Consider the following 15774-nt stretch of genomic DNA (forward strand, 5'->3'; position numbering starts at 1 on the left):
ACTCCTACTTCGTGGTACCCTCAGATTATATAGCTTCTTTTTCTTTTTCTCATCCTGGTCCAAACTCAGAAACAAGAGGCTGACAGCAGCAGCCAGCTGCTTCTTGGAGAGATTGGAGAGCATTCAAGTAAATCCACCCAAGTGATGGCTCTTCAGTTCCTTTACTCCATGGGTTGAGAACTTACCTGTAAACATTGCTCCAATTTGGATATGTGTGAAGGTGGGGCCTGTATCACTTAGCTTCTCCCAGCACTTATCTGGCCAGTTGGTCCTTACGTGCTGTAGATGCACAGTAATTATGCCCTGATTGCTAAGGCTCTATAGAAAATTCATCCCAGGACCTTCCTTTTCTCCTGAGAAGACTGCTTGCTTCTAGGTAAGCAGATCTGCATTCCTGAGCATGGGAGGGAAGGGGGTAAAAGAGGGTCTCCAGCCGGGTGGTGGTGGCACATGCTTTTAGTCCCAGCACTCAGGAGGCAGAGGCAGGTGGATCTCTGTGAATTCAAGACCAGCCTGGTCTACAAGAGCTAGTTCCAGGACAGCCTCCAAAGCCACAGAAAAACCCTGTCTCAAAAAACCAACAAAACAAAACAAAACAAAACAAAAGAGGGTCTCTATTGACCTTTGCTGTTCTCAAATTGGAAAAACCTGCTGTGAGCATCACATGGGCATTTCTTTCACCTGATATCATTTCCATAGCAACGTGAGAGTCATTAAGTAACCAGCTTCAGTAACAGGTAGTGGTTACCTGTGAAAATCTCAGTTGATCATAGATTCATTCTCTGCAGATTCAGGTCCGAGTAAAGTAGCACCATGTTCTCATCCACCCTTTGCCCAGGCCATCTGTAGCGTGTTAGAAGAGCCATTCAAAGGCTGTCCTTAGGTACTACTTCTGTCTGTGGTCCCTTGTGTGTCTTTGAGGTTTTTAGCACTGTATACCCTGGATTCTCAGGAGCCCTGTTTCTAACCCACCACTACTGCCTCCTAACTAGGTGCTTTGGGGTCTGCAGCCAGAACAGATTGACTTGAAGCTTTCAAAAATTGAACGCTGAGGGGAGAAAATGCCATGGCTTATGAGACTCTGAGGTGGGACATCTTTGAGTGGTGTCTCATTTCCACAGTGTATTTTGGATTCTTTAACAGACACTCTCACTGGAGAACAGAACACTGGGTAAATGAATGAAGTGAATTATTGATACCAGTTACACTAACTATTTGAGCTAAAGGAGAGGTACCATGAAGGGCTAACACTCAAACGGGAGCTGTCATGGCTCCAGTCTCCTGGTTATTGGAGACAGGAATCCTAAAGCCTGGCAGTTAAGACATGCTGTGTCTGAGGTAAGCTGCAGTGGAGATGGCTTCCTAGCCAAGTACACACAGATTCAGGGCCCAGCCCCATCACTTTCGTGTTGAACAACTAATAGCAGATATTGCTAATACCTAAGCTAGCACTTTGAAGTTTTCAGTGGCCTGACAGTTCTTTGGCAAAAACAGAGCTTAGGACCTACAACCAGTTCTGTCAGCTGCTCACCATCCTGTACTTGAGGCACCTGTGGCAATATCTGGCTGTACCCTCTACAAAGGCATTCCATGACACATGACATGTGCATTGGTGATGTCCCTGTCCAGCCAGGTGTGCTTCCCAGCAGTTTGGTGTGGCTGTCTACTGCATGCCTACACAAGTTTCTCTGCCTGTTCCCTTGCCTGGCAAGAGCTACTTGCAGTGAACAAAAGCAGGATATTGGCAGTAGAAAGGAGGGTGTGTTCTGGTGCTCCCATGTCCTGAGGTGGCGCACATACCATTGTGAGGGTGTCACAGAGCCCAGGCCTGCTGTTGGGTACAAATATGCCCGCACCAGCCTTTCAGTACAGTAGACAGAGAAGGACAGGTCTGATGTCGTGGAGTCTTTGTACTCCCACCTTGGCTCCTGGCGTGCACCATTTTCAGTTTGAAAACATTTGCTGAAGGCCTACTCTGCCTAGTCCTCGGCCTGGATGCTGAGTGTGTGTACCAAGAGGGAATAGGACCCTGCCTCTCTTCTCAAGGACTTCACAGTCTGATGAAAGAGAAGGAGGCTTACAAGAACATTTAAGTCAGGAGGCAGGAAGGCAAGAAGGAAGCCCTTGCTTCTAGTACTGGCTCCCTGGTAGATGCCTCACTCACAGTCAGCCACTGAGTGCTGGTGGCCATGGTACTATATGACAAGGGAAAAACAAAGGGGCTAGCCCAAGGTCAGGTAGGTGGCAGATGGTAGTTCTGAGATGGGGACCTCAAGTAACTTCTCAACATTTCTAGGAGACACAATTTTATATCAAACTTCCGATTCCTGACTGGGCAGTGGTGGCGCACCCCTTTAGTCCCAGTACTCAGGAGCCAGAGGTAGGGGAATCTCTGAGTTGAAAGCCAGCCTGGACTGCATAGTAAGTTCCAGAACAGCCAGGAGTACATAGAAAGACTGTCTCGATAAAAATAAAAATAAACAAAAGTTGTTAAAAGCTACCTAACTAGTACAGTGACTGTTCAATGACAAGAGCCACCACCTTTAATTTCAGAGTTTGTTCTGTCCCTGCTGTACTGGACCTTTTATATAAGCTGTCTGTGTGTTTATACATGTTGTCTCATTTTCACAGCAGTCTATTTATAGGTGAGGAACTGATTAGAAAAGTAATTAGTAAGTGGCAGGGCTAGGAGCCCTACCAAGGGTCTGCAGCATGTGACCTCTAAGAAGCAAGAATGTGTAGCCAGTGTAGGGAAGATAAAGCCTTTGCCACTTTTTTTTTTTTTCAATTTTTATTTTTTGCCCTTTGAGACAGGGTTTCTCTGTGTAGTCCTGCCTGTCCTGGAACTCACATTTGTAGACCAGCCTGGCCCCTAATTCACTGAACTCTGACTGCCTATGCCTCCCTAGTGCTGGGATTAAGGGTGTGTGCCACCACTGCCCAGCAGTCTATCCACACAGTTGTGGGTGCCTACAGTCCCAGCTACTTGAGAGGTTTAGGCAGAAAGATTTCTTGGGCCCAGAACCAGGCTGGGCAATATAGTAAGACCCATCTCAGGTCTTACTATATTACTCAGCTCTTACTAAAGAAGAGTCTAACAGAAAGAAAGGAAGTATGTTGTCTGGTGGCTAGGGGGCTGGCTCCGAGCTGTGTGGTGGGAGGCTCAGAAGGGAGATGGGGGGTTACCAGTGCAGACACAGACTGAGAACACACAGCACTGACTGAACTAGTCCAGGTGACAGCTATTACTCCTAAGGCTAAGAAAATGAACTAATTTCACCTTTGATCCCAGCACTCAAGAGGCCAAGGCAGGTGGTTCTCTGTAAGTTCAAGGCCAGCCTGGTCTACAGAGAGAGTTCCAGGACAGCCAGAGCTACATAGTGAGACTCTATCTTTAAAAAAAAAAAAAGAAAGGAAGGAAGAAATTGACAGATTTCATCATATGATCTAATTGTAATCTTAATTAAAAATTGACTGATTGTTATCAAAATTATTGCTCATGGTAATTTCCATTTTCAACCTCTAGTTGAATCCAAAGGTTGAGGTGTTGGTCTACTGTATCTACCTAGACTTTTTCAAGCCCCGCCCCCTTTTTATTCTGACTTTTGCAAGCTCAATAGAAAACACATCTGTTATTACGGACTTTGTTAAGCAGCTCACATATCAGTATAAAATCACACTAGAGGGTCTTTTTTGTTTGTTTTTTTAAAGCTCTTTATGGGAGCTGGAATGATGGCTCAGCATTTCTTGCTTTTGCGGAGGACCAGGTTTCAGGTCCTAGTACCACTTGGCTGCTTCCAGGAGATCTGATACCTTCTCATTTCCACAAGTACTAGGCACACACATGGTACACAGGCTCACACATGGTACACAGGCACACATCAAGGCAAACACACACAAAATGAATAAATCTATATATAGTGTCTACACATTTAAATGAAAAAAAGGTATAATAAACTTGAAAAAAGCCTTAAATTGTCAAGAAAAGAAAAAAAACAACTCTGGATAATTACAATATTAAAATCGTAGCCGGGCAGTGGTGGCACATTCCTATAATCCCAGCACTCAGGAATTGGGGCAGGCAGATCTCTGAGTTTGAGGCCAGCCTGGTCTATAGAGTGAGTTCCAGGATAGCCAGGGCTACACAGAGAAACCCTGGCTCAAAAAAAAAGTCTGTGTGTTCTCTATTCTGAAATTTACAGCTCCAATCAAATGGGCTTTTTTTGTTTGTTTGTTTGTTTGTTTTTCAAATCTTGTCAAGTAGTTTGAGGCCAGTTTAACCAACATAGTGAGAAATAATAGAAGTGTCTCATGAAAGTGAAGAGAAAGAAAATATTAATGATAATAGTCAAGGTGTGGTGGCCTAGCTTGTTAATGCAGGAAGGTAGAGGCAGAAGAATCGGGAGTTGGAGTCTGCGCTGGCGCTGCACTGTGCTTTTGTGATCTTGTCTCAGAAAAGGGAAAAAAAGAAAGAAAGAATTATCATTATTATTTTAAAGACAGGACCTCACCATATGGCCTTCCTGGAGCTCATATATAGGTCTCACACTCACAGAGATCTAATCCTGCCTCAGTCTCTCAAGTGCTGGGATTAAAGGAATGTTCTATTGTGAACATTCCTGACGAAAATTAATTTAAAAAAAAATCTCTGCTGAGGGCCAGTAGAATAACTCAATGGGTAAAGGCCTCCTGACCAGATTTCAGTCCCTGGAACACAGAGGTGGAAGGAGATAAACAACTCCACAGAGCTGTCTTCTGAGCAGCTCGTGTGTGTGCACACACTCACCATGTTTATGAACACAATAAATAGTTGTAAGCTACTGTTTCTGCCGAACTGGTGTAGAGTGATTGCCTGGGACTCATGAAGCTCTGGGCTCAATCTGAGCCCCTCATAAAACCATGTGTGGGAAGTCATGGAATCTGCTTGTATATACAATGTATGTTTGTATGAAAATTTTTAAAAAATATATATTGCTTTTGAGACATAGTCTCTGTGTAGCCCTGGCAGTCCTAGAACTATCTGTGGAGACCAGGTGCGTGCTGGGATTAAAGGTGTGCACCGCCAATACCAAGCCAGATGAAGTTTTGTTTTTTTGTTTGTTTTTTAATTGTTTGTTTGTTTGTTTGGATTTTGTTTTATTGGGGCTTGAAAGACAGCTCAGTGGTTAAAAGCACTTGTTGCTCTTGCAGAGGACCTGGGTTCAGCTCCCAGCACTCTTGACTGCAGCTCTAGGGGGTCTGATAACAGTCTTAGGCACTGGGCATGCATATGGACATGTAGACAAAACATGCACATAAAAGAAATATTTTAATTATTTTAATTTTAATGTATATGTATTCAATCCAAAAGAAACTGTGGATAAATGGCTAACTGTGGTGCCCAATGGCATGCCAAAGCCCACTGGTCTCCAGGCTCACTCAGTATCACAACTAACTACCTTTGGCTCTTCTCAGCTGTACTCTCTCACCCCTCCCCTAAACTCCAGCTCCTGGGTTTCCCTCCCCTAGCTTCTCATCCCCTTAGAACCCTGATTTTAGCTATGTTTTCCTTTGTCCTTCTCTTCCCCTCTCTCTTGGTCTCATTTGCCCATAGTCTGTTTGTCGTCTTCTCTTGATCTCCCCATCTCTCTCCTCATGACCATGTCCAGTCTGCTGGCCATGTTCAATTTAGTACTTTGACTGTCTGCCCTGGACTGTTCCAGATGCCTCTGGCTGTACACTCTCCCTCATATCTCATATGACAAAACCTTCCCCTCAACCCTGCCTTGGAGCCATTGTGTCCTCGGTTTATACGGTGTGTATCAGTGTGTAGGCATGTACACGTGAGTGCAGGTGGTGCTCTTACAGGCCAGAGGTGTCGGACCTCCCACTGCTGAGGTGATGAGCAATTGTGAGCCCCTGGCGTACTGCTCTTTGCAAGAGCAGTACATGCTGTCAGTGCTGAGCCTGGTGACAAACTTTTTTGTGTTTAGCTCCTTCCTTCCATCGCCAGGCAACTTTAATCCCAGCACTCAGGAAGCAGAGGCAGGCAGATCTCTTGAGTCCGAAGCCAGCCTGGTCTACAAAGTGAGTTCCAGGACAGAGCTGTTACACAGAGAAACCCTGTCTTGAAAAATAAACAAAGAGCAGAGTCATGTGACTTGGTTTTGAAGTTGGGGTTGGTTGAAATTTTGTTGGTCATTGAAACATCTATCTAGATTAAAGCTTCTTTTTTAAATGATTTATTCTTATTTTATGTGCATTGGTGTTTTGCCTTCATGTATGTCTTGAGTGAAGGTATCAGATCCCCTGGGAGTGAAGTTACAGACAGTTGTGAGCCGCCATGTGGGTGCTGGGAATTAAACTCAGCTCCTCTGGAAGAGCAGCCAGTGCTCTAAACTACTGAGCCATCTTTCCAGCCTCTAAAGATTCTTTATTTGCTTTTGTTTTTGAGACAAGGTTTCTCTGTGTAGCCCTAGCTGGTCCTGGATCTTACTCTGTAGACCAGGCTGGCCTCAAACTCAGAGATTCACCACCCGGTGATCAAAGGTTCTTAACTGGGCCGTGTGTGGACTTGAGGGATACCCACACGCCCCACACCTGAACTGTGTGCATTTTTCTAGGGGAGGGTTCTTTGGTCTTCACAGCTGCTCACAGGATTCCTGGACCCAAAGCATCTGCTCACAGGGGCAGGCAACTCAGCACAGCGGGATCTGGAGCCATGTTCGATCTACAGCTCTGAAGCAGTTTTCCTCAGGAGGACATTGAGCTTTCCCCCATCCAGTCTTTGAAAGAGGAGAGGAGTGCCCATGTTGTCATTGAAGTGGGAGCCAAGGACCAGCTGTGGATTGTTCTGGGGACCCAGTAGCGTTTCTTTTTTGGCCCTGCAGGTGTTCAGAATGCCAGGAGTCCCTCACCAACTGGTACTATGAGAAGGATGGAAAACTCTATTGCCACAAGGATTACTGGGCCAAGTTTGGAGAATTCTGCCACGGGTGCTCTCTGCTTATGACAGGGCCTGCCATGGTGAGTGAGCCCCTGCCTTCACCCCTCCCAGTCCCCGGTGGTCAGTCATCATTTGGGCTTTTCATCAGCAAGGGTCTGTCCTTTATCATTCCTTCAACTACAAGTGCCTGTTAAGCCCTTCTTAAAAGCTGGATTTGCCTTCCCTCTGTTCTTCCGTGGTCTGTGTTGGCCATGCTTGGCTTCTAGTGAGTGAGTTTATTAAGTATATGGCAAGCAAAAGTAAATGCGTGAGTAGTGTGGCAGCTGGCAGGATGTAGCAGATCCACAGCAAACAATCATATCAGGCATCTTAACTCCTAGCAGACACCACTGGGGTGGCCTCATCAAATCAGAGGCTCACAAACACCCAGCAGAATGATTGGGACTCAGTGAGAGCCAGCTACAGTTCCTAAATGACACTCCTCAGTGATTAGAGGCTCCTGGCCAGAGCAGAGCATCCCCTCAGCTTCCAAGAAAAGAACAAATAACAGAAAGGTGTGTACAACATCCAGCAGAAACTGGAAGAAGTCAGCGTTCTAGATTGAGCTTTCTTTCCATAGATAGGCACCCCAGGGAACTTCCAACTGCTCTATAAAAATCCTTCTGCATCATATACCGAGAAATAACAGCAGTAACCTCTGTTGAGTGATTTAACCTTCTGTTCTCAGGATAGTCTTGTCCTTGAGCTCTGTTGCCAACCCCCCCCCTCGCCCCACAAGTCAGAGCGAGGGGAGCAAGCCCATCTCCAGCCAAGGGATCTTGGAAGACACTTGGAGACAAATATGCTTAGGTCTGAAATGGGAGCAGGCAGGCAGCCCCACTTCCAGAGCCAGTTTCTCAGTGAGCTCAACCCACACATGGCAGCTTAGCCGTATAATGTCTATTATATCCTCAGACTTTGCAATACACTTCTGGGAGTGGTCGGGTAGACAGGAGTGAGGTGCAAGCCTTAAAGGACAGGGTGACAGGTTGAGAAGAGGATGTACCCAGGTTCTGATCAGTTAATCAGAGGGCTGGCAGAGTGGGCTGGGAGAGAGAGGTTCTGCTGCCTACAACTATCCTATGCAATGTGGTTCAATCAAAAGACAGACTTGCCAGCCCTGTGTTGGAGGAATGGTGAGCCTTCGCAGCCGGAGTGACTACCTCAGGGGACATGTTCTTGTGACCAAGGCCAGCAGTTCTTTGTAGTGTCAGAAACAGCAGGAGACATCCACCTGTCACTTCCACAGGAGCTCTAGTGCAGCAACTGAAAGCCTGGATCTTGACTGGGATCTGCAGATCCTTACTTGGAAAGAGTTGATTTTGGTGGCTGCTGTCAGCACATCCCTGATGGAGGCCGCTCACCACCACTAATCCGTCCACTCCAATAAAAGTGATAGCTCACTTTTTCTTCCTTCTGTGCTCTTCCCCTCTGCTCACAGGTGGCTGGGGAGTTTAAATACCACCCAGAGTGCTTTGCCTGCATGAGTTGCAAGGTGATCATTGAGGATGGGGATGCATATGCCCTGGTGCAGCATGCTACACTCTACTGGTAAGATGTCCCCAGGTGTCCTCCCCAGTAATAGCAGCCAGGAAAGTGGGACAGGAGCACAGGAGCTGGATGAAGGCGATTGGCTGGGGTCACTCTGCCCTCCATCCTGACCTGTCACATGACTTCACTCTGTCCTGGAATCCTGCTAGAGGGAGAAAATAGCTAGGAAGTGCCCTCTTAGGAGCAGCCTCACATTAAAGGAAAGACTCCAGAGTTCACCCATCTCTCTTTATCCAACTGTCTTGGATAACAAAAGAAGTTTGATGCCGGGCGTTTGTGGCGTACGCCTTTAACCACAGCACTCGGGAGGCAGAGACAGGCGGATCTCTGTGAGTTCGATGCCAGCCTGGTCTCCAGAGCGAGTGCCAGGATAGGCCCCAAAGCTACACAGAAAAAACCCTCTCTCAAAAAACAAAAAAAAAAAAAAAAAAAAAAAAAAAAAAAAAAAAAAAAAAAAAAAAAAAGAAGAAGTTTGCTGGGGCCCTGGGAGGAATCAAGAGTCTAGGACAAGATTCTTACTGTGAGTCAAGCAGAGCAAGAAAACCCAGCCCATCTTACCTCCAGGCCAGGGTTCCTCCCAGTATTCTCTTGGGTGACAAGTTGGGACAGCAGCAGAGAGAATACTGAACAGCCATCAAGACTCATAGCAAAGAGAATAGTGGTGAGACTGGGAATGTTGCTTCAAGCCACGTGATACAGTGGTTGCTGGGGACTTGCAGGTTGGCCTGCAGGATTTCAGCTCCCTTTGTGCCCCTCTCCCCAGTGGGAAGTGCCACAATGAGGTGGTGCTGGCACCCATGTTTGAAAAGCTGTCTACGGAGTCTGTCCAGGACCAGTTGCCCTATTCTGTCACGCTCATCTCCATGCCAGCCACCACCGAGTGCAGACGTGGTTTCTCCGTGTCCGTGGAAAGTGCCTCTTCTAACTATGCCACCAACGTGCAAGTGAAAGAGTAAGTGTTTTGAGAGCCTTGCAGCAGAGGCTCATGGTTCGAGTCCACTGGTAATCCTCATGGGGCTCAGAACTCACGGAGTTCCCTCCATCCTCACTGCCACCTCTCTCCTGACCTTAGCACTTTCTTCTGCCTGTGTTGCTTCCTTCCAAATACCTAAGGCTGCTGTCTCAGCTGACAAGTATCAGGCTTCAGATCATGTTTGCCTGTTGAAATTATCTGGCTTGATGGATGTGTATCAGCTTGATTGCCATCTGTCCTCCCTAATTGTGATAGTTGGAATGTTTAGGGAGTGGCATTAGGAAGGGTGGCCTTGTGGGAGGAAATTGGGGATGGGCTTTGAGGTTTCAGAAGCTCAAGCCAGGCCTAGTCTCTCTCTCTCTTCCTTCTGCCTGCTGATCCAGATATAGAACTCTTGGCTACCTCTCTACTACCATGTCTGAGTATGTGTTGCCATGCTTCCTGCCATGATGATAATGGACTAAACTTCTGAACTGTAAGTGAGGCCCCATCAATTAAATGTTTTCTTTATAAGAGTTGCTGTGGGCTGGGCGTTGGTGGCGCACGCCTTTAATCCCAGCACTCGGGAGGCAGAGGCAGAGGATCTCTGTGAGTTCAAGACCAGCCTGGTCTATAAGAGTTAGTTCCAGGACAACAGCCTCCAAAGCCACAGAGAAACCCTGTCTCAAAAAAACAAAAACAAAAACAAAAAAAGAGTTGCCATGGTCATGGTGTCTCTTCACAGCAGTAGAAACCCTAAGAGACTGCTCCAACATAAACTCCAAAAAGAGCTTGCTTTGTCTTGTTCAGTGCTGAGTTTGAGGGCCTGCTGTTAATAAATCACTGGTTGTTTTTTTATTGGTTGCATATATGAATGGAGGATGAAGAAAATGGGGTCTATGACCCCAAAGAGAATAAGATCCTTCCCTGGGTCTCATCCAAAGATCAGAGGAGAGACAGTGTCCATGTAATACCCAGCTTCGTTTTGCCTGTGGGTCTGTGTTGAGGTCAAGCATCATGGCAGGGAGTGTGTGGCACAGCTGCTCACCTCATGATGGCTGATGGAGAAGGAGAGAGAGCCCTGTCTATACTGACTGAGGCTAGATCTTACAGTGTAAGTGAGCGATTACTAGGGTTGACATCAGGGAAAGATGAGAGCTGTTCTGTAGCTTCATTAAATAAAAAAGAGGGAATTGTATTCATGGCAGAGGGAGACTAATTATCTCCAGAGGTAGGTGTCAGGGACTGTTTAGTGTATAAGTTGAGAGAGTAGCCCAAGTGGCTGTTAATCATGGAGGGCCTTGACTGTGAAAGTCTGGTAGATCCATGAAGGTCTTTAAGCAGCAAGATAATACAGCCAGATTGACATTTGGAAGGATCACTGGTGTGGAGGTTGGAGAGGAAAGAGGAAAGGCCTAAGAGGTCCCTACAGTGATCGAGGAGAGAGATGTTGGTAACTATGGTGATGGAGAGAAGGCAGGATTCTCAGAAGTGGGTGGGGGTTGGGGAAAGAAGGGAGGGATTTGAGGGAACTCCAAATGGGGACAATGTCCAGGTTTCTGGCTTAGGCTAAGAGGTAAGTGACAGTGTCCATCATTGAGAGGAAGCATTCTGGGATGGGTACTGTGTTTTCATTTGGGTGTCCTGAGAGTTATGACAGCCTGGGACTTGGTACAAGTGGTCAGGTGAGCTTTTACCCTGCCTTAACTCCAACCCATCTTTAGGGTCAACCGGATGCACATCAGTCCCAATAACCGAAATGCCATCCACCCTGGGGACCGCATCCTGGAGATCAATGGGACCCCTGTCCGCACTCTCCAAGTAGAGGAGGTACACAGTTTGTGTCCAGTGTGTCTTGTGAGGGGGTGGTACATAGAACAGGCCTCCTAGAAGAGCTGGCTGTGCCCTTTATTTTTTCCTATGCCAGCCCATCTTAGCATTGAGCCTGTGACAACTATAGTGACCTTCTGGGTCCACCTAATAGATTTCCAGGGGAGTAGAAATGGGCTGATAGGTGGGGAGGTGACAAGATGCTAACCAGGGGCAGCTAGAGGCCACCACTCACCAAACTGAACATTGGCTACACGGTGCTTTTAAGACTGTTTGGGTGGGCAGTAGGTAGCCTGGGGAAGGCCAGGTTGTAGAGACCAACCTTACACTGCTGTTGGCCATAGGTGGAGGATGCGATTAACCAGACAAGCCAGACCCTTCAGCTGCTGATCGAACATGACCCTGTCCCCCAGCGCCTGGACCAGCTGCGGCTAGATACCCGGCTTTCTCCCCACATGCAGAGTACTGGACACTCTCACACACTCAGCACCCTGGACACCAAGGAGAATCAGGAGGGGACACTGAGGAGACGTTCTCTGAGGTGCTGCTACTGTCCCGCCTGTCCTGTTTATTGTCTTATCTTGCAGAGACTATGCTGGCTTTTGGAGGCCAGCAGCATTAGGGAACCAGCAGGCCAGGGAAGGATCTGAGACTTGTGCTGGCCCAGCTACCCTGTGGGATTCACAGGTCATAGACAGGGTTTCTGTGTACGCATAGAAACTGTCTACTAGGTTTCCTTAGAAATCAGAGAGTCCAAAGGTTGGTGTGGTAGTGCATTTCTGTAATCCCAGCATATGGAAGGCTGAGGCAGGAGAATCGTAAGTGTACACTAGTTGGGGTTACATAGTGAGACTCTATCTCAAAAAAAAAAAAAAAAAAAAAAAATTTTAAAAAAGCATTGCTCGGCTGGGCGTTGGTGGCGCATGCCTTTAATCCCAGCACTTGGGAGGCAGAGGCAGGCGGATCTCTGTGAGTTCGAGGCCAGCCTGGTCTCCAGAGCGAGTGCCAGGATAGGCTCCAAAAGCTACACAGAGAAACCCTGTCTCCAAAAAAAAAAAAGCATTGCTCTGAGCTGTAATCTCAGCTCTCAGAGGCTTTGAGGCAGGAAGATTGTCATGAGTTCAAGGCCAGCCTGGACTACAGTGTAAAATGGTGTTTCAAAACAAAGAGGAGGATCAGGCTGGGACTGACTGCTCAGACTGCTTGCTAAGCAGACAGAACTTAGATCCCTAGTACCCATGTAAAAAGCCATGCATGGCTGTATACATTCCTGAAACTCCAGCACTGTAGGGGAATGGAAACAGGAGGATTAATGGGATTTACTGGCTGCCAGCCCCGCTCCAGATTCAAGGAGAGATCACTCAAGGGAATAAGGTGGAAAGTGAGAACACGTGATGCCCTCTGCTGGCCTCTGCATGTGTACAGGAGTGTGCATGCGTGCACACACCTACATATATGCTCACAGACGTTCTCTCTCCGTCTGACATGTGCACAGGTGCACACACCAAAACAGAAGATCGGTTTCTAGCCATTAAATTCAAGTTAGAGCTGGGTGGTGGTGGTACACACCTTTAATTCCAGCACTCAGGAAGCAGAAGCAGGTAGATTTATATGAGTTTGAGGCCAGCCTGGTCTACAGAGCTAGCTCCAGGACTGGCAAGGCAGCACAAAGAAACGTTTTTTTCTTTTTCTTTTTTTAATTTAAATTAGAAAGAAGCTTCCTTTTACATGTCAATCCCAGTTCCCTCTCCCTCCCCTTCTCCCCTGCCCCCCACTGTCCCCCTATCCCATCCCATTTCTGCTCCCCAGGGAGGGTGAGGCTTTCACAAAGAAACTCTTGTCTCAGGAAAACAAAAAAATAAACTAAACAGGAAATTGTAATGTCAAAAATATTTGAAATCCAACATGGGGGAAATGTGGGGCTGATAGCTGGAAACAAAAACAAATAGGGCCAAGTAAGTATAAAAAAAAAAAAAATGGTGAAGAAAGGATGAGCACCCACGTTTAATCCCAGCACTAGGGAGGCAGAGATAGGTGGATCGCTGTGAGTTGGAGACCAGCCTGGTCTACAGAGCGAGTGCCAGGATAGGCTCCAAAGCTACACAGAGAAATCCTGTCTCGGAAAAAAGAAAGAAAGAAAGAAAGAAAGAAAGAAAGAAAGAAAGAAAGAAAGAAAAGAAAGAGATGAGCAAATGCCAGATGGTGGTGGCACCCACCTTTAATCCCAGCACTCAGGAGGCAGAAGTAGGCAGATCTTTGAGTTTGAGGCCAGCCTGGTCTACAGAGATAGTTCCAAGACAGCCAGGGCTACAGCCAGAGAAGCCCTGTCTCAGAAAAGAGATAAACAGATAGGGATGAGCAGCATTATTGGGGTTGGTTTAGTTTTTGTTTTAATAATTTATTTTTATTCCATGTGCATTCATGTTTTGCCTGCATGTGTATCTGTGTGAAGGTGTCAGGTTCCCTGGAACTGAAGTTACAGGCAGTTGTGAGCTGCCATGTGAGTGCTGGAAATTGAAGCCTGGTCTTCTAGAAGAGCAGCCAGTACTCTTAACTACTGAGCCATCTCCCCAGCCTTTTGTTGTTTTTGAGACAGGATCTTACTATGGTAGCCCTGGCTAAGCTGGGACTCTATAGACCAGGCTAGCCTCAAGCTCAGAGAGATCTGTCTGTCTCTGCCTCCTGAGGGCTGGGTTAAAGGCACTAACTGTGCCCTGTCAAACACAGGTGTTTTAAGACTTGGGGACAAAGACCCCCCATACCCAAAGCTGGCAAAGCCTGTGGAGGGCAATAGTTATCTTGTGTGTGAGCCCCAAGTAGGCAACTTAGAAGACCAGAGTCAGGAGTACTGTGTTCTCAGGCAGAAATATCCATAACATTCATTTTATCTCTTTTCCTGTTTCTGCATCTGTGATGGGGTTTCGATAAAAGTTATCTGTCTCTTTGGCTCTCTAAGAGTTAAAAGTGGCAAAGGAGATGAGGTTGTATAGTAGCAGGGTCAGCACTCCATAAATGTGACATGCTATTAGAATAACTAGGAACCAGATTCGTTTTCCACTCCCTGCCCAGATGAGCTTCATTGGTCAGGTCCTTGTTGTCTGGCTTCTGTTGGAAACACGACCTCCCCACTGATCACTCCTGACAGCCTCTTGGCCTTGGCCAGCATGACTGAGTTAGTAGAGACAAAGCACTGGAGAGCTGCTCAGATAACTTGAAGAGCCTTGCACAGGAAAAGGCAGCTCACTTTGTGTGTGCTGTGGCCATGGTAAGTGTGAGGCAGCACAGAGAAGAGTAAGGGCAAGCAAGCTGGCAGTGCAGGACAGGGTCGGCCTACAGTGTCAAGTCGAAGAACAAGTCACCAGTTACTGTTACTATAACTGGCTGCTTTTGCAAATGCAAATATAGTGGCTTTATTGCCATAAAAATCACGTGTTCGTTACTTAAAATGTAAGCAATATAGGCAGATACAGATTTTTTCAAAATTGGATCTAAAATGCTATTTGCCCTTTTTTGTGGATGGAGCCTTCTGTCACCGTATGGTACCTTGAATCAAACAGGAGTGGATTGCTGTCTACAGTGCTGTTACGTCTGCAGTATCGTAAGCTAGTAGACTTTAGTTAATCGTCTATGTGAACTCCTTGGTCGATCGATATATACGCACTTTGAAGTTCTAGGTGCTCTGGAATCCAGGGCAGCAAACATGCTAGGCAGAACACTAAGCTTTACCTCTAGTCTCCAGATTTCCCATTTTGAATGTATTTTTACTATGATTTATACTGTCTGCAGCTCCCAAATAGCACATTTGTCTGATGTGAGCCTCCTTCCCCCCGTGATACCATCTAAACTACAAACTCTGCAATGACAGATACACCTGAGCATCCTCTAGTTGTGTCTTGCCTAGTCTCTAAAGACTGCCTCTCCTGCTCTCATCTTTTCCTCATCCTCAGGCGCAGTAACAGCATCTCCAAGTCTCCTGGCCCTAGCTCCCCCAAGGAGCCCCTGCTCCTCAGTCGTGACATCAGCCGCTCTGAATCCCTACGCTGTTCCAGCAGCTACTCACAGCAGATCTTCCGGCCCTGTGATCTGATCCATGGGGAGGTCCTGGGGAAGGGCTTCTTTGGGCAGGCCATCAAGGTGAGCACAGGTAGCAGCTGCTGCTGACTTTTCTGCTACCACCATCTTCCTTTATTTTTTCTTTATGTTTTGTTGTGTATATGATGTTTGTGTAGGGACATACATGCCATAGTACCATGGCACACATATGGAGACCAGGGAACAACTGTGAGGAGTCTGCTCTCTCCTCCTACCTTTACCTGAGTTCTGGGAATCCAAATCTGGTCATCAAGCTTGTACAGCAAGTTCCTTTGCCTGCTAAGCCATCTCGCTGGCCTTGTTACCTTTTTTTTTTTTTTCCCTTACAATGCCACACTGCAAACCTATAGGACACTGGCCTTCCTGGTTCTAAGTGATGGTGTCC

At 46.8% G+C, this 15774-nt stretch overlaps 1 protein-coding gene across 6 annotated transcripts in view; it reads left to right on the forward strand.

Annotated features, from left to right (window-relative positions):
* The window catches only part of Limk2 (LIM domain kinase 2), a 70918-nt gene that overhangs the window by 43267 nt on the left and 11877 nt on the right, over positions 1-15774 (forward strand). For 5 of the 6 annotated variants that reach the window (XR_004772274.1, XM_027387265.2, XM_027387267.2 and 2 more), the window contains 6 exons: positions 6870-7005; positions 8406-8515; positions 9279-9467; positions 11192-11297; positions 11642-11838; positions 15245-15431. Coding sequence is in view for 5 of the 6 variants with exons in the window: in XM_027387265.2 (XP_027243066.1) it covers positions 6870-7005; positions 8406-8515; positions 9279-9467; positions 11192-11297; positions 11642-11838; positions 15245-15431 (925 nt within the window). In the remaining variant the exon portion in view is untranslated. The remainder of the gene's footprint in view (positions 1-6869; positions 7006-8405; positions 8516-9278; positions 9468-11191; positions 11298-11641; positions 11839-15244; positions 15432-15774) is intronic. The other variant, XM_035452372.1, reaches the window with a different exon arrangement.

This window comes from Cricetulus griseus (genome assembly GCF_003668045.3).
Source record: "Cricetulus griseus strain 17A/GY chromosome 1 unlocalized genomic scaffold, alternate assembly CriGri-PICRH-1.0 chr1_1, whole genome shotgun sequence".
NCBI classification, from domain to species: domain Eukaryota; kingdom Metazoa; phylum Chordata; class Mammalia; order Rodentia; family Cricetidae; genus Cricetulus; species Cricetulus griseus.